The sequence below is a fragment of the Cheilinus undulatus genome, linkage group 12, assembly GCF_018320785.1.
Source record: "Cheilinus undulatus linkage group 12, ASM1832078v1, whole genome shotgun sequence".
Taxonomy (NCBI): Eukaryota; Metazoa; Chordata; class Actinopteri; order Labriformes; family Labridae; genus Cheilinus; species Cheilinus undulatus.
The window spans coordinates 18,134,774-18,158,910 of NC_054876.1; the positions used below are offsets into that span (position 1 = coordinate 18,134,774).

Below are 24,137 nucleotides of genomic sequence, written 5' to 3' on the forward strand. Positions count from 1 at the left end.
TATTTTTGTTCATGTTGTTCATATTTTTTTTTTTTTTCAAGATTTGGTTACATATCTCTTTATCCTCTATGACAATGACTCCCAAAGTCTGTGCTGAGGCCCACTGGTGGGCCCAAGAGGAACTGTAGATGAGCTGCAAGAGGTCCTTTACAATAACTAAAAAATCATAGATTTTTTTTAAATAGAAGTTTTTGCTTATGTCACCTTTGTTTACTTATTTTGTCTGATATATTTAAAGGTAAGTGACTATGCAGATGCCTGATCAAAACATATTAAATAGCATTGGCTCATTAACTGTACAATGTGACCCCAAAAACAGTTCCCAGTTAATGAAAATGGATTTGAAAGCAAAGCATTTGCATTGAAATTCTGTTTATGAAACAAAAATACTGTAAATAAAAGGTAAATCATAGAGATTCATGTTATGATTGGATGAGGGTTTTTTTTTTTTTTTTGGTTGGCCCCTGAAGACCTTTAAGGTCTCAAACTGGGCCTCTTTAAAGCTTCAATTAAGAAATTAGTTTTTAAATGAACCCCAAAAGATTTTTTTGTATCTTTATAAACTACTCAAAAAAGCTTATCCTCAATACTTCAGAGAAAAATAAAACATATACTTTTGTTTGCACACCAATATTTCAAATATTTTGATAACAATTATTTTTATCAGGAGTTGCAGTAGAACCAGTAGTGTAAGTACTGGAGAAAGAAAAAACAGGAACTAGTGATTCATCAAAGAAAATGTAAAACAGAAATAACCACAAGTGCATATATTAAAAGAATGTTTTTATCACTTTTATCAGGTAAAAGCAGAGATCCCATGTATTTATGATTTCTGGTTATATGGATATACATTCTTTTTGCAGCTGGTGAGTTTTATTTGAATGTGATTATTACTGAAAGTCTCTTAGCTCAGTCTTGTTTAACCATCCAGCAGTTTCTCCTGTGGTGTGTTATGTGAGAACTGTGCCTGGATCCAGTTCAGTCCACGCTCACATGGGCTGTATTCTGTCCTGGATTGCGGGCTGTGAGGAGTGGTCCAGGGCTGCAGTCGCATCGCCCTGGGTGACAGCGAGTGTGGCCTGCTCTGGCAGCAGGGTGGGGTCTGTGAGGATGGCCGTGGTGGTGCTCAGGAGACGGAGTGAACTCAGAACCACTGAGTGGAACAAAAACAGAGATTATGAAAGTAAAAGATAGTATTTTGAAGGTTTGAGGTTGTATCTGCATGAATCACACAGGGGTTCTGGACTCACTGGGTCTGAGGGAAGGCAGGGAGCAGTGCTGGTCCAGCCAGGATAACGTGGACTGACACAGGTCCTCTACACTGGCAGTGGACACCATCCCATTATAGGACTCAAACAGCGGCTCTATGATGATACTGAACTGACACTGAGCTAAGGAAAATGCCTGACTTGTTCATGAAAACATGCAGTGAAGAGCAAAATGTATGATGATGAGGATGTGCATTGCAAACTTACTTTTGGTGCTTGCAGGCATGCATTATTAAAACCCCTTTATTATCCATAAAATTTTAGCAATACTTTAAAAAATTTCACTTTCTTAATAGTGTGAGCGAAACTCAGGCCAATTATTTTAAAACGCAGAAATGACAATTTAAAAAAATGTAAACATAATGTATTTTGACTTTAATGAAGTTTGGCAATTTCCTAACAGATAACAGGACAATTTACTTTTTTTTGGCAGATTGAAGCAGGATTCTGATGGAGACTGTTCCTGCTGTGGAAAAAAAAAAAATCATTAGGTGTGCTTGCAAATATTCAAACCAGTTGCAGGCTCAGAATGGTAACTATGACGATTTGTTGAAAACAACCAATCAATCCACACTGAGTGTTGAGGATACAGTATAAGCTAACGAGAAAGTGCAAAAAAGTTGCAGTTCCTAGGGTGGGCTGGCTTCAAAAGTCCTCCAAGTCCCATTAACACCAGTTTTAAAATGTCCATTTTAACCACAGAAATAAACAAGTTTACGACCTGGTTCAGAAAGTAGTTTTGGTCCTAAGAGCTCATTTGCAACACATCCATTACCATTACAAATAATAGTGCTGTTGGGCTAAAACCTCCTATCTACAAAATCATTACTTTCATCATGCTGTATGCTTCAATTAATTTTAACCCCGAATGATGATAGTCAGCATCTTTTTGTCCCTTTTTTTCATATGACATTTATGAACCCCAGTGACTGATGTAAAGGGTGACCAATAGCAATGATTTATGAAAAAAAAAACATATCATAAAAAATGGAGATATGAGGTTTTGGCCTGATGCCAGTGATATATTACATCCAAAGCTCTTTGCACACAAAGTCTGTATTTTTCTGATGTGCTTTGTTCAGATCCGTAATAAAAAAAAAACAAACAAACAAAAAAAAAGTCACACATTTGAACCTTGCACACTCAGTCCATTGTGTTTTATTTGTATGAACCTGTAAACTCATAGAATGTGGCAAGTTGTTTCGTACTTGGACAAAAATAATCAGTGAGGATGAACCTGAGGCTCTTTCACTCCTCTAAAATCAGTCTGGATCCATCCATCATCAAGGTGAACTTTATACAGCACCCTCTCATGCCTCATAGTGTTGTGCCAAATTGAAGAGATGGAGAACAACTTTTTAATTGTTTCTCTTATGAGTTGTGAGCAAGCTACAACTTCTGCCTTTAACTGTTATATATCCATGGTTGATATCCACTTAACACATGAAATTCATGGTGATTAAAGTGCAAGAGAGTGAGAAAGAGTGAGAGAGTGGAAGGGGCAGGCAGGGGTGAGTGAGCAAGAAGGAAGAAGCGGGAACTATTTTGAATCATCAATCACCCATTTAGATTACTTGGACTGAAACAAAAATTTTGATTTTTTTTTTTTGGAACCTGTTCTGAAAAAAAGTAATAGAAAAAACAAAAATTTCGACATCAGTGTGCAAACATGATTAGAACAACATGGGCTCAATGTATTTATTTAACATGTGAAAATTTGGACAAAAACAAGAAAAATAAAACAGACTCAGTGTGCAAAGGCCTTTGCTGACCTAATTTGAAGTGGGTGCATTGTCATGAGCCTTAAGGCCTCAGCCCCACCTCTTTGCTGGTTTTCAGGTTAACAAAGTCATTCTGAGTTAGTATTTCAAACATGGTGACCACTATTGTCTGGCTTCAAAACACCTCAGAAACCACTGGGTAACATCATGGAGACAGCTTTGATGTTTCCAGGGAAAAATGACATGCCATCTTGAGCCTGGTTTATGTTTCTCTGTCAAGTCTATGCCAGTGTTGATTTCACTGACTAAGATATGATTAAATATCTTTAGCAACTACATATTTATCTACAGTGAGGAGCAACCGCCAGGCTTCAGCATATCAAGACATTTTGGACAAGGCTACGCTACCAAGTTTGCAGCAACACTTTGATGAAGGCCCTTTTCTATTCCAACATGACTGTGCCCCAGTGCACAAAACAAGGGTTATTAAGACATGGTTGGATGAGTTTGGTGTGGAAGAACTTGACTGGGCTGCACAGAGCCCTGACCTTAACCCCAACGAGCACCTTTGGGATGAACTGGAACGGAGATTGCAAGTCAGGTCTCCTTGTCCAACATCAGTGCCTGACCCCAAAAGCTCTACAGAATGAATGGGCACAAATTCCATAAAAACAGTGCAAAATCTTGTGGAAAGTCTTCCAAGAAGACTGAAGACTGTTATAGCTGCAAAAGGGGGTTCAATTCCTATGAAAGTACATGTATTTCAATACAATGTCATTACAGTCTCTGTTATGTAATGATCTGGCTACCTTTGTCCATATAGTGTATATCATAGACACCTGACTACATTTTAAAATATTTGACCTCTATGCTAAGGGGAACAAAGATTTGACACTATAGGAATGATTTCCTGTTGTTTTTGTTTGTCATGGTTCAAAATGTGAAAAATACAGAATACCATTTGATGCCTTTGTCATGGGTAATTTCAAACAAAACACTACAAGTTGCTCAGTGTGCTTAACAATAAACTAAATAAGACAGTTCTTATTGTTGGATGATGCCGATGAAGAAAAGACTAGAAAATAAGAAGTCAAACAGACGGTAAATGCTCCTGTCTGGTTTGTTTTAAAAGAAAAGAGAACCTACTGGAGAACTTTGTTTGGATTTCAGCAGTTATATAAATGCAAAATCTCCTAAGAAACCATGGAAAATAACTTAATGTTCGTGGAAAGAAAACAGCCTCAAGGTGTTTTTGTTCAGCACACAGATGATAAAATTGTGAATTAATCTCCTTATCAGGCCTGTGAGATAACAGCTGCTGTAACGGATTAGGGGATCATTAAGGAGGAATTTATGGATTAATGCTATACTATTTTTATATGCATATGGAATTTGTAACACATAGGATTATTTTATTCACCTGATAACACTGAGATGCCACCGATGATTAAAACTGCACACTGTATGAATTAAAAATAATCCTTCTTGAATTTAAAACAAGCCCTTGTCATGGCAACTTTTCAAATCAAGATAATTTTACTTTAAAACTTTATCCCCATAGCTCTGTGTTCTTTTGTAACTTCTGATCTATTCAAAGAAAACACATCAGGTAATTAAGCCAAATTTGAATTTTCTCCAAAGTCTGAGGAAGCCAGCTGATGCTGCAGCCAGCTACTGCAACAAACTGAAAAACAGACCCTCACAGGGAAACACATGGGTGCATTAAGCACTCATATTCTCACAGTTTTTGCAGTTGTTTGTGTTGCATTGTGATTAATTAACTTTAATGTGTTATACATTCATAAGGATACGATCCAGAACTTCCAGTTTTGCAGCGTCTGAGCCTGGACGTACTCTCTGAACTTCTGCCTCATGTGATCGAAGCGCTGCCGTGTGATGGGGACGCCTGTGGCTGGGAGCTGTTGCTGACAAGCACTGCATAAAGAGAGACACTGATTCAACAAAGCAGCAAAGGGTGTCTTTATATCAGCAGGTAAAAGACTGATGCATGACAGTAAATAAGAGATTCACACAGTTGTCTCAAATCAGTAGTGAGGTGATCACTTCTATGTTTAACAGTACAGTGGGTGCTTGATGTTCACATTGGCAATCAAAAGATCTCTGTCTTTTGATGAAAGATAAAAACTGAACTCCATAACGTAAAATTGATCCTCTTAAGCACGTATCCTCTTATCAGATCCAAACACCTCAGAAAGACTAGAGAGTTAACTCTGGTGTCCCAGGACTTCCCCCCGGCACCCCTGATAGTTCTTACTGCCCATCATACCCTCGTGCAGAACTTCTATGACTCCTTGCAACATGGATGGATTCCAGCAGGCAGGTAAACATACAAAGCTCATCATGGGTCCTAAGAAATCTATAGCTGATGGATTCATGTGTAGCTTGGGCTCGTCCGGGATTTGAACCCGGGACCTCTCGCACCCGAAGCGAGAATCATACCCCTAGACCAACGAGCCACAGTAGTATCAGTCAAAGAAGAACACCAAAAAATCTCCATTTTGTCCATGAGAAAAATGCATGTCGAAGGCTATCTGTATCAGCCAACCCTGTGTCAGCTTTGCCTCCCATCAGTTGACCATGCTTCAACTTGTGATGGGAGTTAACCAGGAAATACCTCACACAGTGACTCACGAAAGAATGGGCTCTTCTAGGATTTGAACTAAGACCATTCATAATCAGAGCAAGAATCACACCCCTAGACCAACAAGCTACAGTCTTCTTCAGGACTCCAAAATTCCAACACATCTCTCTTCTCCATTACGTATATGTCTGTTTTCTTCTGGGAACCATCCCTTCAGGCTGTTGCTTGGACTGGTTGTTTGGTTTCAATCTCAAGACTGTCTAAAATTCTTCAAGTTGGCCTGAAATAATATTCATATGCTTGATGTTTAAAAACAGAGAACAACCTTCATGAAGTGCTTTTCCCAGGAAATGACATCATTCCCAGACAGAGGAGTCTGAGCAGAAATGTACACACAGAGCTCTACAGCATGGACACTGAGAAATGTACCCTGACCCAGATAGCCTCACATGTCAGCAGTTTAGGTTAGTCCAGGATTTGAACCCAGGATCTCTCACACCCGCGGCAAGAATCAGAATCATAGACCAACAAGCAACAAGACGAAGACAATAAAGAACCAGACAACTGTTCATTTTAAGAAAAATGCATGTTGACAGCCGTCTTTTACATCCAACCTTTTCCTTGTGCAACTTCAAAGTTGTCATTGGATTAAGGAAGCCAGAACTATGTTGCCAGAGTTCTGCCTCCCATCAGTTGACCATGTTTATCTGAATGTGACAAATAGGCATATAACATTCATTCCTTTTTCGCTTTAAAACTAAAGAAGAGGTTAAAGGTCTTCAGTGTGAATGAGGCCATTCAAGTCCTTCCAAAATTCTTGGATGAGGGTGTGACTGTGATGGGTTTCCAGGACACATCACACAGTTGCTCTCACAAAAAACAGGCTTGTCTGGGATTTGAACTCAGGTCCTGTCACAAACAAGGCAAGAATCATACCCCTAGTCCAACATGACCCATTTTTTCAGACACATAAATCTCCCTTTATTTGGTAGGAAGCATTCCTACAGGTTACTGGTCTCATCGTCAAGACTGTCTAAATGCTTCAAGTTGGCCTTTAATAGCATGCACATGCTTGACTTTTGACACACAGCAATCATGAAGTGCCTTTAAAAGAAAATGCCAAGAGTGGTTGAGGCACATGCCATGTACGCAGGCGACCCAGGTTCAAATCCAGTCTGTGGCACTATTTCCTGCATGTCTCTCCCCGCTCTCTTCCCTGTTTCCGACTCTGTCCACTGTCCTATCAAATAAAGGCAAAAATAAATCTTTAAAAAAAAGAAAATGCCAGCACTTCCAGACTGAGGAGTCTCAGCAGGCATTTGTGTGGTGCTCATCAGCATGGGCCTTGAGCGAAGTATTCCTGATAGACTCACATATGAGTAGCTGAGGCTTGTCCGGGATTTGAACCCATGAACCCAAAGCAAGAATCACACCCCTTGACCAACAAGATGTCTTCTCCAGGACACCAAAATGGTTACAAATCTCTATTTTCAGTTAAGTAGAGTTCTGTTATCATCTAGGAATCATTCCTCTCGGCTGCTTGGACTGTCTTCAGTGTATGGTTTGAGTAACATGCATATGCTAAACTTTTAAATGTAGACACACAATCTTCATGAAGTGCCCTTCCAAGGAACTGGCACCACCTGAGGAGACTGGGCAGGCATGCATTGAGAAAGGTATTCCAGACAGACTCACACAGCAGTAACATGGGACCTGGGACCTCTTGCACCCAAAGCAAGAATGATACCCCTAGACCAATGAGCCTCAAACAGCAAATATGTCCATTTTAAGTATAATCTATGTTGACAGCTATGTTAATCTATGTTGACAGCTATGTTGACAGCTTTCCTCTCTCTCACTTGAGTGAGAGAGTCTTGAGTTGTTAACCTTGCAAGGCAGATGGATATGCCGGGCTCCATGTCTTTCCTCAGGTAAATCCATCTTGAAAAGCTCCAACCTACAATTTTTGTGGCGAACACTGTTCAGGCCAATCAGCATCATTTAAGCAGAATGAGGCGCTAGCTACAGACGGGACTTAGTTATACTAGCTGTTTGCAATGGCGGCCTCCACCACTCACAATTAGGCAGTGGTGACTGGTCAGCTCAGGAGAAGCAAAAGCATAAACCCCATTTTGTCTTGTTGCTCTTGACTGGCCAATCCCCAATGTGACAAACAGAACGTTCCTCCAGTCACCTTCCGAGAATTTTTTGAAAAGTCCTACCCTTCCCAAACACTTTCTATGGAAGCTTTCCCACATGAATGTGAAATCTATTCATGCAGTAGACATATGAAACAGTCTATCTTGCATTTCAGGGTATTGAGTTGTAGCAAAAGAGATGTCAGAAGAGTTGTCACCTTCCAAAAGCGCTCGTCAGCATGGGCCTTGAAGAGTCCTGATAGACTCGGGACTGTGACCTGTTCATTCAGCAGTATGCATACAGGCTGTACCAAAAATGTAAAGTGAACAACCAAACAAAAAAATCAGAATTGAGCATTAAGGCCTACAGTGTGAATGTTGCCATATTGTTAGTTAAGTGTAAATAAGTGTCATTTAACCTTCCTGGACTGTTCCATAACCTGCTAAAAACTCTTCATAGTCAGTTTGAATTCAATCCAAACCGACAGAAATCAAAACATACAACTTACCCAGGTGATCTGCACGGATCCACTTGCCAATAAACAAGCACACACGCATACAGAGAGAAATTCTGTCCAGATAAAGGTCTTACTTTATGGCAGAGTTGAGGAGCTGGATCTCCTCTCTGAGTCTCTGTGCCTCCTCATGAAGCTGACCTCTCTCCTGCTGCAGCTTACTAATGTACTCCGCCGTCTTCTGCAGGGTGGTGGCCTTACTGATCTGTGCAGGCAGACAGAGGGATTACCATATGTCAGCATTACACCATAATTCTACAAAAATACTGAATGTCACTGTGGCTACTTTGACAACTATGAATATTTACATCTTGTATAGTTTCCAAGTCAAATTGTGCATTAATTCATCCTCACTGTTCATGCACCCCACCCTCCCTTTCAGCACATCTATAGCGCAGCGGTTCATCCTTTCACAGTACCTTTACGCTTGGCTGTGAGCTGAGTGTTGTTACAAGATTATGTAAAGTGTCAAAACCCAGTTTGATGTTGAATCGTCTCTTCTGCTCTGCTGAGATGTGAGTTATCCTCCTGGTCTCTGTTTGCTACAGATAACACAGCACAGAAACGTGTTCATCACGTCACTTCATTCCCAGACAGTTTTCTGTATCTTTCATTTTCACATAATTAAGACTCAACAAAGACTTAAAGGATTTATAGCATTTAATTTAAAAAGAAGCAATCCTGATCAACATGAAAACACAGATGTAGGTAAATAAATGAGACAATGTGTCCTACCTTACTTGATTCAAGCTTTCCGTGTCCTAAGAAGCCTGAGTGTGAGGGCTCAGGGTTGGAGGCTTTATCTAAAGGGTTTGGTGGGGATGTTTGACATGGATGCCCTGAAAAATTAACTACAAGAAAAAACAGATATATTTAAATTCTATTTGCAGGTTAGTAAGATGATCTTTTCATGTGCTCATTACCATGCAAGCAAACTAAATCTACACAACTTATTTGTAATTTATGAAGGAAAAGAATGTTATCAGCCAAGTGTTGCAATTTAACCTGCTCACTCCGCTATATGGACAAAAGTATTTAGCCACACATTTTAATTGCTGAATCCACGTGTTTCAAAAAGACATGTTGCCACAAGCGTATAAAATCAAGTACCTAGCCATGCAGTCTACATTTGCAAACATTCGTGATACAAAATGGGTTGTTTTGAAGAGCTCAGTTACTTCAAGTGTGGTACTGTGACAAAAGATTGAAAATTTGAGCATTAAGGGTGTACCTGTTAAGCTGTTCTTGTCTGAGCCGTAGAGCTGAACCGGAGAGAGTTTCTCAGTCTTGGGGATAAGGAGAGTTGTGTTGGTGTGTGATGTTCCCTGTGTGAGCAGGGCAGACACGGTAGAGCCTCTGGATGTGCTGGCATGAGATCCACTGTGACCCAGGGTGGCACTTTGACTGTGCAGAGGGGTCAGCACGGGGATCCCTGCAGGCCAACCAGCTCCGTGCTGCAGCTGTGATGAGGCTCCTCCGACCTGTATGCTGCTGCTGGGCTGCTAAACAACATACAATCATATTTTTGTTATTTATTTTACCAGATAAGAAGAAAAAAGTAACATGAAACTCAAATTAGAAATGGTTAATGTGCTGTTAAAGATGACCATAGCCCCCCAGGACCCCATACGGCAGGAGTATCACTACAGACTATGAACAAAAATGAACTAAATGCAATAACTAAGACAAAGCTGTTTTTATCATAAGGTAGAATAATATTGTGATTTTTTTGTAAATGTTGAAATTGGACTGACAATTGTAAGAAAAAAGTCTGCCAAACATCAACTTGAAGCAACTCTAAATTATTTTTGGCCTCCAGGAAACACAAGGAAACAATACGAATTTAACAAAACTAGCACCTTTAATAGCAGGCTAATTAGAACATTATTGTTATTTAATCTGCACAACACACTTTTAGATTTCTAGTGCCTCTGCAACATGCAAGATATAATGGGATAATGGGAGAGCTTTAGCACCTCTGTTCATAACAGTCTTGAGAAGGCCGTATTCTCCACAGACAAACACGCCCATGTAATGCTATAAAGAGGCTCACCGAGGAGCTGGGAGACAATGACCTTCGACCTCTGGGTGTCACTAGAAGAGTGTCAAATCCTAACGTTGGCTTCCCTGAAAGCACAAACAACAAATGTCAAAGAAGATCTCACTTAGACAACAGTGTGTAAATTCTGCCACCAAGTTGCTTTTCAAAACAATCACAAAATGATACTGCTGCTGAGCAGAGTGATGAATCTATTTTATTGATGATAGGGTTTTAAGAACATCAAGATTTTGGAAATTGATTTTTTTTTTCTTAAAAACCCCAGCAATACTACCAAAAGATAAAGCAGTTGTCAGAATCTTTGATATTATGTTCTGGTGACCCTGTAGTCAAAATGAAATATTTTAATTTACTGTACAGTATTTGGCCTGTTAATCACTGAACCAATGTGTTTCAATCTGACCTGTGTGTGACTTCAAGCATGGTACTGTGATGGATGCCACCTTTGCAATACGATGGTTTGTGACATTTCATCTTTGCTGAATCTTCTATAGTCAACTGAAGTGATATTATTAGAAAGTGGAAGTGTTTAGGTGCAATGACAACAACCCAGCTACACAGCGGAAGACAAAGTGAAATCATAGCGCAGGGCTGTGCAGGTCCTTTGCTGTACAGTTCTGAACTTCCACTGCCACGGCCGAGCAGCTGCATGCAAGCCTCACATCATCAAGTCCAATGCTAAACATGGATGGAGTGGCGTAAAGCATACTGAAATTGGACTATGGAGCAGCAGGCATGTGTTCTGTGGAGTGGCAAATTAGGCTTCTCTGTTTGGCAGCCAGTCAGAGTCTGGGGTTGGCAAATGGCAGGAGAATGTTACCTGCCTGACTGCACTGTGCCAACTGTAAAGTTTAGCGTAGGAGGGATAAAGGTATGGGGCTGTTTTCAGGGTTTGACCCCTTATCTCCAGTCAAGGTTAATCTTAATGCCTCAGCACAACAAGAGATTTTAGACAATGTCTTACTTCCAACTTCGTGGCAACAGTTTGGGGAAGGTGCTTTTCAATTCCAACATGACTGTGCCCCAGTGCACAAAGTAAGGACTATAAAGACATGGTTTGATGAGTTCAGTGTGGAAGAACTTAACTGGCTCGCACAGAGCCAAGGACTTCTCATCCAACACCAGTTGCTGACCTCATAAATGCTGCAAAGAATGAATGGGCATGAATTCCCCCAGAAACACTCTGAAATCTTGCGGAAAGCCTTCCAAGAAGAGTGGAGGCTGTTATAAATGCAAAAGGGGGCCAACTCAATATTAAAGTACATGTATGTGAATACAAAGTAATTACGGTCGCAGTAAGTTTACTGGTCAGGTGGCCAAATACTTTTGCCCATATAGTGTACATCCTGCTCAACTTTTGAATCTTTTTCATTGAAATTATATGGTAATTAAAGCATTTTTTTTCTTGTGGTGAAATTTTAATCTGATGCTGATTCAGTGGCAGATATGATACAGAAATATACAAAATTCTTCTGATGGTCTTGTTTGCTTTGTAAGTTGTGCAGAGACATCTTCATTAATTCCAGTCTATTTCTGAAACAGATAAAAAGCTTTCAGCTCATGCAAATAAAGCCCCTCTCCTGAAACTACACTGCATATTTAAAGACAGGTATAAAGTTTGCACTTGCTTTGTAAAGAAAAGTTCAGTTAATTTTTTTAAATATCTTTGATCACATAAAGCAAAACTTGTTATTTCTTTTTCATTCTGTTTTGCTGTATCTTCAGGGAGAATAGAAAATCAGTTCAAATCATAAATCCGAAAAGTGTATTTGCACGTTTTTAATATCTGTGGTATAAACGCCATGTTCCTTTAACCAATTTACTGTGTTACTTTCAAATTTGAGACTTTTTTCAGCACCAGGACCCCAACTTTCTAAAAATATTTTTTAGCCCCAGGATTAGATAAAATACTACTTATTCAAAAGGCCTGATCTCCAAAACATGTTCTCGTATTCCTACCCTAAAAAGCGTGTCCCCAGCAAAGATCAAGGAGGACTGGGAGATTGATCTAGAGGAGGTCACTTAAGGAGATGCTTGGAGCTGTGCTCTACAAAGAGGGAATGATACTACTTCCTGCACCAAAATGAATATTTTACAATTTAAAATTCTCCATCAGGCTCATTTCTCCAAATAAAAATTTGCTAAAATAAATCCCAGTTGAAATGACAGGTGTTATGACACCCTTGCTAATTTAACACACATCCCATTAAAACTATAAAAATTAAGATTTTCTCCAACTTTGAAGAGTGTTGGAAATATCTGTCGTAATGTTGACTCAACTTAAAATGACACATGTTCAGTCATTTTTAGTTTGTGAAAAGTCTACATATCACACCTTTGGATGTTTAATTTTATTTAAGATGAAACAGAGACTGACTCACGTTCTCGAGTGCCAGATGAGAGCAGCTCAGCCAGACAGCTTGTGGTTGTGGGTGCAGTGGACAGGGGGCTGGACGGAGCCACAGGATGACCAGCTGTCCTCCCTCCCCCTGTCTTCTGCTTGTGCTTCCCTCTGACTCCTGAAACAGCCACCTGCTCTGGGACAGAGAAGCAGTGGGCTGTGGTGTGGACAGGGTCGGACACGGCTGTGAGGTAACTGATAGTGTGGAAAGGCGCCTGGGTGTATGAGTCCCCCGTGTGAGAGTAACCGTGAGCCCCCGCTGTGGAAGCGGTGTGGGTAATGACGGTGGGGGTGACGCTGGTGGTTGTGAAGTAGCCAAACTTGTGACATGGCAGCGGGTAGAGAAAGGGAACACTAGAGGCAGCAGTCTGCTCCATGCTCCCAGTAAACGCCACAGAAACAGGTGGGTCAGGGTATGACTGATGTCCGTAGGGCGCCGTGCCTGATATGATGCTGGGTGTGGGGTAGTCACTGATATCCTGGCCCAGCCTGCTCTGCTCTGACTGTGAACTGGATGAGGAGGGCTGAGGCAAATGGCCAGATGACAGACTGGGCTGTAAGAGAAAGATTCAGCATATATTACTGGGTCTAAAAAGCTTTACAGTATGCCTGTAAAAAGCAGTGTTATAGAAAATGTACACGATACCTGAGTCAGCTGAGTGTCAATGAGGAGCTGAGAAGTCGTTACCACAGAGGAGGGAACAGGAGCGAACGCCGTGCTGGATGAGCTCTCGTAATAACCACAGTCGGCAAAAGTGGTCTGCTCAGTGGGCTGTCCCCTGTAGTTCACAAAGATATCTGAGAAACCACAAATGCCGTTAATTAAACTAGAAGTTTTACACAGCAAAAACTTTAATCTTACCAAGTATATTTAAAAGGGTCAGGCTTTTCAAGTCCAGCAACCTATTGCACAAGCTTTGTGTCTTAAGTTAAGTCCACACCAAACCCTAAAAAGAAGCTAGTTAAACACAATGTAAAATTTAGCCAGCAGGAGGCTCTAAGCTAAAACAATAACAGTATGACGTACAGACCAGCTCTGCCCTGCTTTGCCTATCTCTACTGTTCACTTCTTATTTTGAATTGAAGACTGTTCAATAAATACAACATCGCATCAGGTGTTAAACTAAACAGATAAACATTTTGTTTTCATATATAAATTTCTCATAATGAGGGAGAAATGCACTGAAAAAGGCACTTCCAGGTTCCTGCTGGAAACAGTCCCAGATAGTGCATGTGTGCTGGAAGTGACACTAGAGCAAACGCCTATTTTGAGACCGATCGAGTGGTCAGTCTATGGTGGTTATGACTTTATGGCCAATTGTCAAATCCATTATCCAATCCACTTTATTTATAGAGCACATTTACAACATTAAAGTTTACCAAAGTAAAAACACAGAAAATAAATATGATTTCCAGCTCTGGGACCACACTGTTGATCTCTACAGGGCAGGGCTGTACAGAGCAACTTATATGTCCCAAATGCTACATAAAAACTAGTCTGTGCTATGAATTATTTTTACCTTGTAGCACTGGAGGGAGAGCGAGATGTGTGTGTAAGTGTGCTTGCCTGGCACTCTGATGTGCTTTTGGGCAGAATTTTTGGGTTTAACTTGTACTTGCTCCTCAAAGGCTTCAGACAGGGCCTAGACTCCATACTTGTGGTGAAATAAAAATCCAAGCTGGTTGTCATTCCCTCACATAATGCATAACCCTCTGCATCCGGAGCAAGAGCTCAAAAAACAGCAGGCTTGATGATGAGCATGTCACCTGCTGCTGACTAACTGGGTAGGCTCAGGGCATACAGACGACTAAAGTGGCAAGTGCAAAGCGCCTCATTATATACAGGTGGAGGTAATCACATAGACAATCACATGATCTGATCTATGAGTCATCACATGAACAAGTTTCAAGGACAAAAAAACACATGTCAACATACAGCCCAGTTACTATGTGTGATATTTACAATTTCAAATGTTCAAAATATAGTGCTTAATTGTTAAATTAAGCATTGCAAAAAAGATGTAACAACATTTTGCTGTAGTGTGAGGTATTCTTGATATATTCCCTCAATACGTTATCACCCAAAGGTCTCAGTGAAGAGATGGATATCCACCCTTTTTTATAATGTGTATGCTGTGACTTACCTCTGCCACTAATACCCAGTCATCCTATAGATTTATGAATTTGTACATTGAACTGCTAGTTGTGAAAGTTATGGAATATTGTCTATAGACTGGTCTATCTTGGTATCTATTACTACGCTTAATATTTTTACCTCCGCCAAGGAGGTTATGTGATCAGGTGGGTTTTTTTTGTTTGTTTGTTCATTTGTTAGCAACATAACTCAAAAAGTCGTGGACGGATTTTCAGGAAATTTTCAGGAAATGTCAGAAATGGCATAAGGAAGAACTGATTAGATTTTGGGACTGATCCGGATCACTGTCTGGATCCAGGATTTTTTCAAAGGATTCTGTGCTATTGGGAGATAGGGCTAATGGCGGAGGTCTGCGCTGTTACCACTTTACACCAGGAGATGGCAGACATGATTAACTTCAATCCCAGCAGCATGTTTTTGGTGTGTTTCTGTTCAAAGTTTTGGAGTTTATAGAGTTTGAAAGATGCACGCCCGGTCGAGGAGACGGATCGGAGTGTAACAGAGAGAAAAACGGCAAATTGTAGCGAGAATACTCACAATGCTGGGAGAAATACATGGATATTCAGCCTCTGCCATGATTTTCAGTTGTCCGGTGAGACCATGGGTGCTTCCGCCATGACAGTCCACATTTAGCGAAGCCAATGCTTTGCCTCACTGTGTCTCCACCCCACCGGGGAGGGAGTAATCGGCGAATTAGATTTTGGAAGTGATCTGGATCACCATCTAGGAATGTTTTTAAAAGATTCTTCACTATTGGGAGATAGGGCTAATGGCAGAGGTCTGCACTCTCTGAGAGCTTTTCTAGTTTTCATTGTTTTACTTACTTGTTTTCCCTTGGATGCTCAAAGTAATAGCTTCATAAAATGACAGGATCAGATGAACCCCTGTTTACTTCCTATGTTAGGATGATTATTCATCTCTGATTCATAAATAGCACCTACAGTACTTACTTACCTCTCCAGTGTAATAATGTATTTTATGATGGCTTCCAGCCTGATGCTCATTACATTATACCATGGAGGTTCTCAGCCGATTTATTTATTTGTTTCTCTGTACTTAACAAAGTTTTAAAAAATTGTTTTTGCAATTTTGATCTACACAGTCATATGTTCTTGTCCTGTACCTACCTGTGCAGAATTTGTTACATTTTACATATTTTTACAATGAGGTTAACAATTAAGCACTATATTTTGAACATCTGAAATTGTAAATATCACACATAGTCACTGGGTTGTATGTTGACATGTTTTTTTTTCGTCCTCGAAACTTTTTCACGTGATGACTCATAGATCGGATCATTACCTCCCCCTGTATATAATGAGGTGCTTTGCACTTGTCACTTTAGTCTGATGAAGAGCAACTCTGCTCGAAATGTCACGTTGGTGCAATAAATAATTGTATTTTTGGAGCCCTGCTGTGTGCGAGATGTATTTCTTTTCTTTGTCAGTCTCTTTCTTGGCTCAGCACCTGCCCACCTAGGTTTAGATGTGCATGTAGACTTTTTATCTAGGCTCAGGACATAGCCTACATAATACAAGTGGTTGTCACAATTAAGAGGAGCACTGCTTCAAACCCGAGTGTTTTGATCTCGCTTGACCACTTTGCTACACACGACCCATCACAGGTTATAATTAGTGAAATGACAGAGCTTCTCAGCCCCTACACTAACCTCTGGCTTAAGGATTATTTATAAAATAATGCATATTTCTCTTCATTGATATTGTAGATCCTATCTCTTGGTTAATACATGTCTGTATTTAATATATTGGTCTGATATCACACAGAAAGACAGCAGTATAAGATGGAGAAAGAGAGAGAGATATGGTGAAGACAGTGAAAACACAGACTGGATGAACTGTATATGTCAGTGATCATCAACATCAGGCCCCCCATATCTTCCCATCCTGTGGGGATTTTGGGAATGTTTTGTTTTGTTGGCAGGAAACTGTTCAAAATTAAAAGCACAAACTTATTAAAGAAAAACATTTTCAGTAGATTTTACCTCTTAATTCCACTCTCAAAGTTTACTAAATTAATGTAATTACCTTTAAAATGTACAAAATTTTCTCCCAGACATGGGAGCATGCCCCTGGACCCCCCTAGAAAGGTCGGGGTATGCATGGTCAGAATGGTACCACCACTGCCTCAATATGAGCCAGGAAAAACCCTGGTAATGAATTGTTACAAGGACATTCCAGTGTCAATTTCATCAGAGCAGTTAAACTATTAATAGTTCATCAATATGAGTGCTTTACTTGTTTATTTTACATATAAGCTAATATAATTAGCTCAAAGAAAATAAATGTTTCGACTAAAATTTAAGGACTTTTTACTTTCTAAAACTGGACTAAAATGTTTTTGAGTGTTAATTGACTAAAAAGTGAAATGACTAAAATGTGACTTAACTAAAAGGCAGTTAATCTAAAGACTAAGACTAAATTTAAAATAGCTTCTGAAATCAACACTGTACAATGACTCAAAGTAAATATTTTACTGGCAGCCGGACACACAGTCAGAGTGAGAGATGGACAGGTAGAGATTACCTGGTATATCCATGAAATCGTCCAGGTTAGGCTGCAGTGGAGTCAGGCCTGGCTGGATTATATCAGCATTGCTTGTGTACGCTGAGGAGAAAAAGAAAACAATATCACATATGAGAGACAGAAGGAAAGAAGATGGGATGTGCTTCTGTCAATGTCTCTTCTTGTGTGTGGTTTTCTAAAGATCATCTTCCATTGTGGCAAGTTTTCTTTCTTGTTATTTTCCTGATCCATTGTGACTGTCAGGCAGTGGTACAAAAAACCCACAAAAAAACCTTGCAGGCCCATTTTGGTCTTGTTTCCCTGCTTCCATTAACAGAACAGTAATGCTTCAGCATTTTTATGAATGCCATATTGGATTTCCATGCCCAAAGTTCAATTAGATGATCAATACCAGTCTTGTCCATTAAATAGGAGGCATAAACCAGCTGCCTGTTAGTTTAGCCTCTTTAAAATTTGGCTTTCACAAAGCAGTCACCAAAAAGAAGAACTAAACTGGAAGTACTGCCTGGTGGTTCTAGTCTCCATGAAAAACACAATTTCTAGACAGAGCACAGTGGTTCACCCCTCCTTGTATGTTTTATCCTTGTTTTAATGTTAAAAATCAATCACAATCAAATTCAATTGGATTTTTTTTTTGGTAACCATTTTTTACCATAAACCTTTTTAATGTCAAGTGAAAAAAGATTTCTACAAATTAATTTAAATTAAATGAAAATATGTAATGTAAATCAAGTGACTGCATAAATATTCACCCCATTTAAAGAGAGACAATTCAACAGAGGTGTTAGTTGTCCCACAACTAGTGAAATGAGGACCACCCGAGTGCAGTGAATGTACCTCAAGTGACTGTAGTATAAAGATAACTTAGTCTGGAAAGTCCGGTCACTAGTTAATCAGTGTTCCTGGCTACCATTACACCATTAAGACAAAAGAACACTCCAAACAACTCAGAGTATAAGTCAGGGGATGGATTAAAAAAAATCCAAGGCACCGCACATCCCCCAGAGTTCAATTAAATCCATCAAGAAATGGAAGGAGTATGTCACATGTGTAAATCTGCCTAGATCAGGCTGTCCTCACAAACTGAGTTACCGAGGAAGAAGGAGACTAGTGAGAGAGGCCACCAAGACACCTATGACTACTCTGAAGGAGTTACAAGCTTCAGCAGCTCATATGGGAGACTGTGCATTCAACAACTGTTGCTGTTCTTCACCAGTCAAAGCTTTATTGGAGAGTGTCAAAGAGAAAGCCACTGTTGATTAAAAATCATTTAAATCTCGACTAGAGTTCTTCAAAAGGCATGTGGGAGTCTCCATGGTCAAGTGGAACAAAGATCTTTGGTCTGATGAGACCAAAATGGGGCTTTTTAGACAAGAAGCTATGTTTGGTAGACAACAAACACTGCACATCACAAACACACCAGCCCCACTGTGAAGCATGGTGGTGGCAGCATCATACTGTGGGGATGCTTCTCAGCAGCCAGCCCTGGAAGTCTTGTAAAGGTAGAGCTGGACTTGAAAAGGGCTGTTCATGCCCGACCCCTATGCAACCTGACAGAGCTTGAGCAGGTTTGCAAAAAAGAATGCTGTATAATTGCAGTGTCCAGATGTACAAGCCTGATTAAGACCTATTCACCCAGTCAGTGCTGTGATTGCAGCCAAAGGTACGTCTACTAAATACTGACTTTAAGGGGGTGAATATTTACAGTTGAAACCAGAAGTTTACATACACTATATAAAAAGGCACATAAACTTTTTTTTCTCACCATCTAACATTAAATCAGATTAAACTTTTCCTGTTTTTGGTCAATTAGGATTACCAAAATTATTTCTATTTGCTAAATGCCACAATAATGAGAAATGGATTTTTTTTAGACAATTTTTATTACTTTCTTCAAAGTCAGAAGTTAACATACACTAAGATTACTATGCCTTTAAACAATTTGGGAAAGCCCAGATGATGATGTCATGTCTTTGGAAGCCTCTGATAGGTTTATTGACAACATTTGAGTTAATTAGAGGCACACCTGTGGATGTATTTTAAGGCACACCTGAAACACACTGCTTCTTTGTGTAACATCCTGGGAAAATCAAAAGAAATCAGCCAAGATATCAGGAAGAGAATTGTGGACTTGCACAAGTCTGGTTCATCCTTGGGTGCAATTTCCAGATGCCTGAAGGTGCCACGTTCATCTGTTCAAACAATTATACGCAAGTATAAACACCATGGGAATGTCCAGCCATCATACCGCTCAGGAAGGAGACGGGTTCTGTGTCCCAGAGATGAACGTGCTTTGGTCCGAAAAGTGCATCTCAACCCAAGAACAAAAGCAAAAGACCTTGTGAAGATGCTGGCTGAAGCTGGTAAGAGTGTGTCATTATCAACAGTCAAACGAGTCCTGTACCGACATGGGCTGAAAGGCCACTCTCCCAGGAAGAAGCCATTACTCCAAAAGAAACATAAAAAAGCCAGATTACAGTTTGCAAATGCACACAGGGACAAAGACCTTAATTTCTGGAGACATGTTCTGTGGTCTGACGAAACTAAAATTGAACTTTTTGGCCATAATGACCATTGTTACATTTGGAGAAAAAAGGGGGAAACTAGCAAGCCCGAGAACACCATCCCAACTGTGAAACATGGGGGTGGCAGCATCGTGTTGTGGGGTTGCTTTGCTGCAGGAGGGACTGGTGCACTTCACAAAATAGATGGCATCATGAGGAAAGAACATTATGTGGAAATACTGAAGCCACATCTCAAGACATCAGCCAGGAAGTTAAAACTTGGGCACAAATGGGTTTTCCAAATGGCCAATGAACCTAAGCATACTGCCAAACTGGTTACAAAGTGGCTTAAGGATAACAAAGTCAATGTTTTGGAGTGGCCATCACAAAGCCCTGATGTCAATCCCATTGAAAATTTATGGGCAGAGCTGAAAAGGCATGTGCGAGCAAGGCAGCCTACAAACTTGGCTCAGTTACACCAGTTCTGCCAGGAGGAATGGGTCAAAATTCCTGCAAACTATTGTGACAAGCTTGTGGAAGCATATCCAAATCGTTTGACCCAAGTCATACAGTTTAAAGGCAATGCTACCAAATACTAATGAAATGTATGTAAACTTTGTAAACTTTGACTCTCAAGAAAATAACAAAAGATTGTCTAAAAAATGATCTCTCTCATTATTCTGGCATTTAGCAAATAGAAATAATTTTGGTAATCCTAATTGACCAAAAACAGGAAAAGTTTAATCTGATTTAATCTTAGACGGTGAGAAAAAAAAAGTTTATGTGCCTTTTTATATAGTGTATGTAAACTTCTGGTTTCAACTGTATGCAGTCACTTACTTTACCGTACATGTTTCTGTTAAGTTGAAATTACTTTGTAGAAATCTGTTTTCACTTTGACATTAAAGATTTTTTGGAGGAGTTGTTTTGTTGTAGGCGTGTATTTCAGCTTTAAAAAGCAGAGTAGTGGGATAAATCTCTTTTATACAGTATTCTGACAACAAATAGTCTGATATCTAGGCACATGCTCAAGGCAAACTAGCCACAAGCAGTTGGTTTATAAAGGAAATTGATCATGAGCCCCGTATCATGTCTATATTATGGATGCACAATAAAATGCAGTTGTTACACAGTTGAGTTTCCCATCATTATCTTTAAACGCCATTTAACATTTATCTCTGTATTTCAGATAGTTTTTAGCCTATAGTCACTGAAAGGTCAAAGTGCTGACTACTCACTGTCGTGTCGATCACTGGCCCAGGGACATGGCTTCTGTGTCATGGTGAACAGGGTGTCAGAGATGTCAGACAGAAGGCAGTCCAGGTCAAACATGTGGGCCTCCACAGGTGCAGCCTCTGGCTCCTGATTTGACCATTTTTCCAGCTTGGCCTGACAGATTTGACCCTGGAGCACATCAGACAAAGTTGAAAACACTTTAAAAACTCTCTCACTGACACACCTGTGGCCTCTCCCTTGATCATATGAAAAACCAGCCAGCATCAAACACTTAACATGTCTCCAAAGCATGTTCTCCTCAGTAAAAAAAACTCACAGATAATTGAACTCCAGAACGTTTCCAGTGTTTCACTTCACCCTGATCTTCTTGTCTTTCCTCTCCTCTTCTTTGCCTGGAGCCATATTTATAGGGAAGCTTAGATCGAGCCGGAAACTGTTTTGATTACGTCCGACACACGACATCCCTCTTTGAAATTTATTCATTTACTTTTTTTCATTTTCTTTGAGAGAGAGGGTAAGTGCAAAAGTGGAAATGAGGTAAGATTGTTTTGTGCATATGCATGTTTGTGTCTGTGAGTGGGCACGGCACATGATGGAAATGCAGTTTTGAAATATTGTTCAAAAACACTAGCCCCTTACAGGTTATCATTATGTCTTCTTTGTTCCTGTCTTTATTTTCAAGTCTCACCATTTCAAAAAGAGCAGCAGCCTTTTGTCCCTGACCTAATTCTGCCAGTCACACTCACGTGTGGGCAAAAATGAGGCTCCTGAAAATACAAACTACTGCCGCCTCAGTCTCACTGGGGAGAAAATTCACCCTCATTTCAATTTGTGACTTCTGCCTGGGATTATTTACAATTTTTCTGGAGTTCCCAGCAGCTTGGTTGTATATAACTTTAGTTTATATTTATAAAAGAAGAAATAAAGAGCAGAAATGAAGAGAAAGAGGTGTTAAAATGTATTAAATATGCAGTTTTTGAAATTATTTCATTTCAAATTTAATTAGGAAGAAAAGATACAAGGAAACTCACATGGTGCTTTTCTCACACTGTGTTCCTAATAATCTCAAAATCTACTGTGCTTTAATGTTTGTTTTAAAACAGGAATACTGGCATGTACTGGTTTCACCTTCTCTGTATTTAGCATACAAACATCTGTAAATAAACACAAGTACAGCTGAGGTTTAAATGATTAATAAAGCCAGGGGATTTCTGAATTGGGATTATATGAGGTACTTGTCATTAATGAGGTTATTAATTAGGGGCTAAACAATAACTGGATGATTATTATGGCTGATGTTTGGTATTTTACTGTTTATTGGTATCAACATTTTATTCTACCGATCACTAACCAGATTAATTTATCATTAAGTCAGCCACTTTGGCTCCTCTGCATGAGCATCTTCCCCTCTGGCTCAATTCTCCCTCACTTGCACTCTCAACATGTCACTGGCATCATAGTGAGTCAGTCTGACATTCAGTGAGAGCAGGCTGGAAAAGAGCGGCGTCTCCGTCATGTGACGCTGAGAAGGTAATGCTGCGGTTATTTCTGAAGTTAAAAACATTACAAGCCTCCCCACTGAAGTTCCAAAAACACCACAATGCTGCAGACAGTTTCTACAATGACAAGTCTGCACAGTTTCCCACAGAAAATGAAAAAATACTAAACGTTGTTACGGGGCGAACATTAGCCTACAGTGCACATCATTGGGGTTTGAAGCTGGGCCATTGCAGCAGGGACTAATTCATGCTTACACAGTCCAGATGTAACATTCAGTGGGGGAAAAAGTACATGACATGTACATGTACGTTGGGATGTACGTGTTGTGCTCAAGTGACAGTACAGTTATTCTGGTTAAATTTTACTTGAAATTATATTCTAGTATTTTTGAAGTAGGGCCATATGAGGTACCTAGCAGGAGAAGTGGCATTGGCCTTCAGTGATTTCAGTAAACATGGCTCCTTTAAAGAAGGACTTGATGGTTGTACCAGCCAGGAAGTTAGGCTATACAGCATAGCAGATGGGTACAGATTCTATGCAGAATTTAGCGAGTTTCTGGTAAAAATGGGCCACAAAACAATTTGGGCTCAAATGTACACACTATTGAAAAATTTTGAAGCCTTTGTATTTTATATCCAGAAAGCCTATGTGTTTTTGTCACTTTTTTAAAATGCAAGAGCACGTAACTGGTAGCCAAAGTCTGCAATACTATTTCTAAGGCTTTGGGACTCAAGCCAACCATGGTGAGAGCCATTATCCACAAACAGGGAAAACTTGGAACAGTGGCAAACCTTCCCAGGAGGGCCAGCCTAGCAAAATGACAACAGCTACAGGCCTTCAGGCCTCACTTGTCTCAGTTAAGGTCAGTGATCATAATTCAACAATAAGAAAAAGACTTGAGCAAAAGTGGCATCCATGGGAGAGTTCTAAGACCAAAACCACTGCTGACCAAAAGAACACGAAGGCTGGACGCGCATTTGAAAAAAAAAAAAAAAAAAAACAAGACATTTGGAAAAATATTCTGTTGACCAACAAGACAAGGTGTGTGTCCCATAAATCAGTGGTTCTCAACTGGGGGGTCGGACCCAAAATTGGTTCCCGGAGCAGTTTGCAGTGGGTCGCAACTAGGTGTCTGAAAAAAATGGTAGCTTAAGTCCTGAAGTCCTTCTTTGACGTGCATGGATACCTTTTATTTTACCCTGTTTTCCTATGAAATTGGGGAAATTTAAATGTTTAATATTTCAACTTATTTATCTCCTCTTCTTGCAATAAACGGCTATTTTCCCATGATAATGAAGTAATTTCACAAGTTCTCTGGAAAATTGGCAAAAATTGACGCATAATGATGAGGAAAGAGGATATACAATTTGTCTGTTTCGTCAATCTTCTTTTTTATAGCAGAATGACAGTTTGGATGGAGTGGCCTAGTCAAAGTCCAGACTCAATTCAATTGTGATGCTGTGGCATGACTTGAAACAGGCTGGTCATGCTGGAA

General features: G+C 39.9%; 1 protein-coding gene and 1 non-coding gene across 4 annotated transcripts in view; both read right to left on the minus strand.

The window, feature by feature from the left end:
* Positions 1-813: 813 nt before the first annotated feature.
* LOC121518365 (carbohydrate-responsive element-binding protein) overlaps positions 814-24,137 on the minus strand; it is a 31,235-nt gene continuing 7,911 nt past the window's right edge. Inside the window, exons 6-17 of one of the 3 annotated variants that reach the window (XM_041800622.1) lie at positions 21,145-21,310; positions 17,403-17,483; positions 13,351-13,502; positions 12,685-13,258; positions 10,298-10,371; positions 9,476-9,743; positions 8,980-9,095; positions 8,664-8,786; positions 8,322-8,449; positions 4,801-4,924; positions 1,251-1,380; positions 814-1,153 (exon numbers count right to left, since the gene is read on the minus strand). In XM_041800622.1, the coding sequence (XP_041656556.1) occupies positions 990-1,153; positions 1,251-1,380; positions 4,801-4,924; positions 8,322-8,449; positions 8,664-8,786; positions 8,980-9,095; positions 9,476-9,743; positions 10,298-10,371; positions 12,685-13,258; positions 13,351-13,502; positions 17,403-17,483; positions 21,145-21,310 (2,100 nt within the window). In that variant the 3' untranslated portion in view covers positions 814-989. Of the gene's footprint in view, positions 1,154-1,250; positions 1,381-4,800; positions 4,925-8,321; positions 8,450-8,663; positions 8,787-8,979; positions 9,096-9,475; positions 9,747-10,297; positions 10,372-12,684; positions 13,259-13,350; positions 13,503-17,402; positions 17,484-21,144; positions 21,311-24,137 lie in introns of all 3 variants that reach the window. The other 2 variants (XM_041800621.1, XR_005992647.1) reach the window with 2 other exon arrangements.
* trnap-cgg lies at positions 5,395-5,466 on the minus strand. The gene has a single exon. It is a non-coding gene; the product is annotated as a tRNA-Pro (tRNA).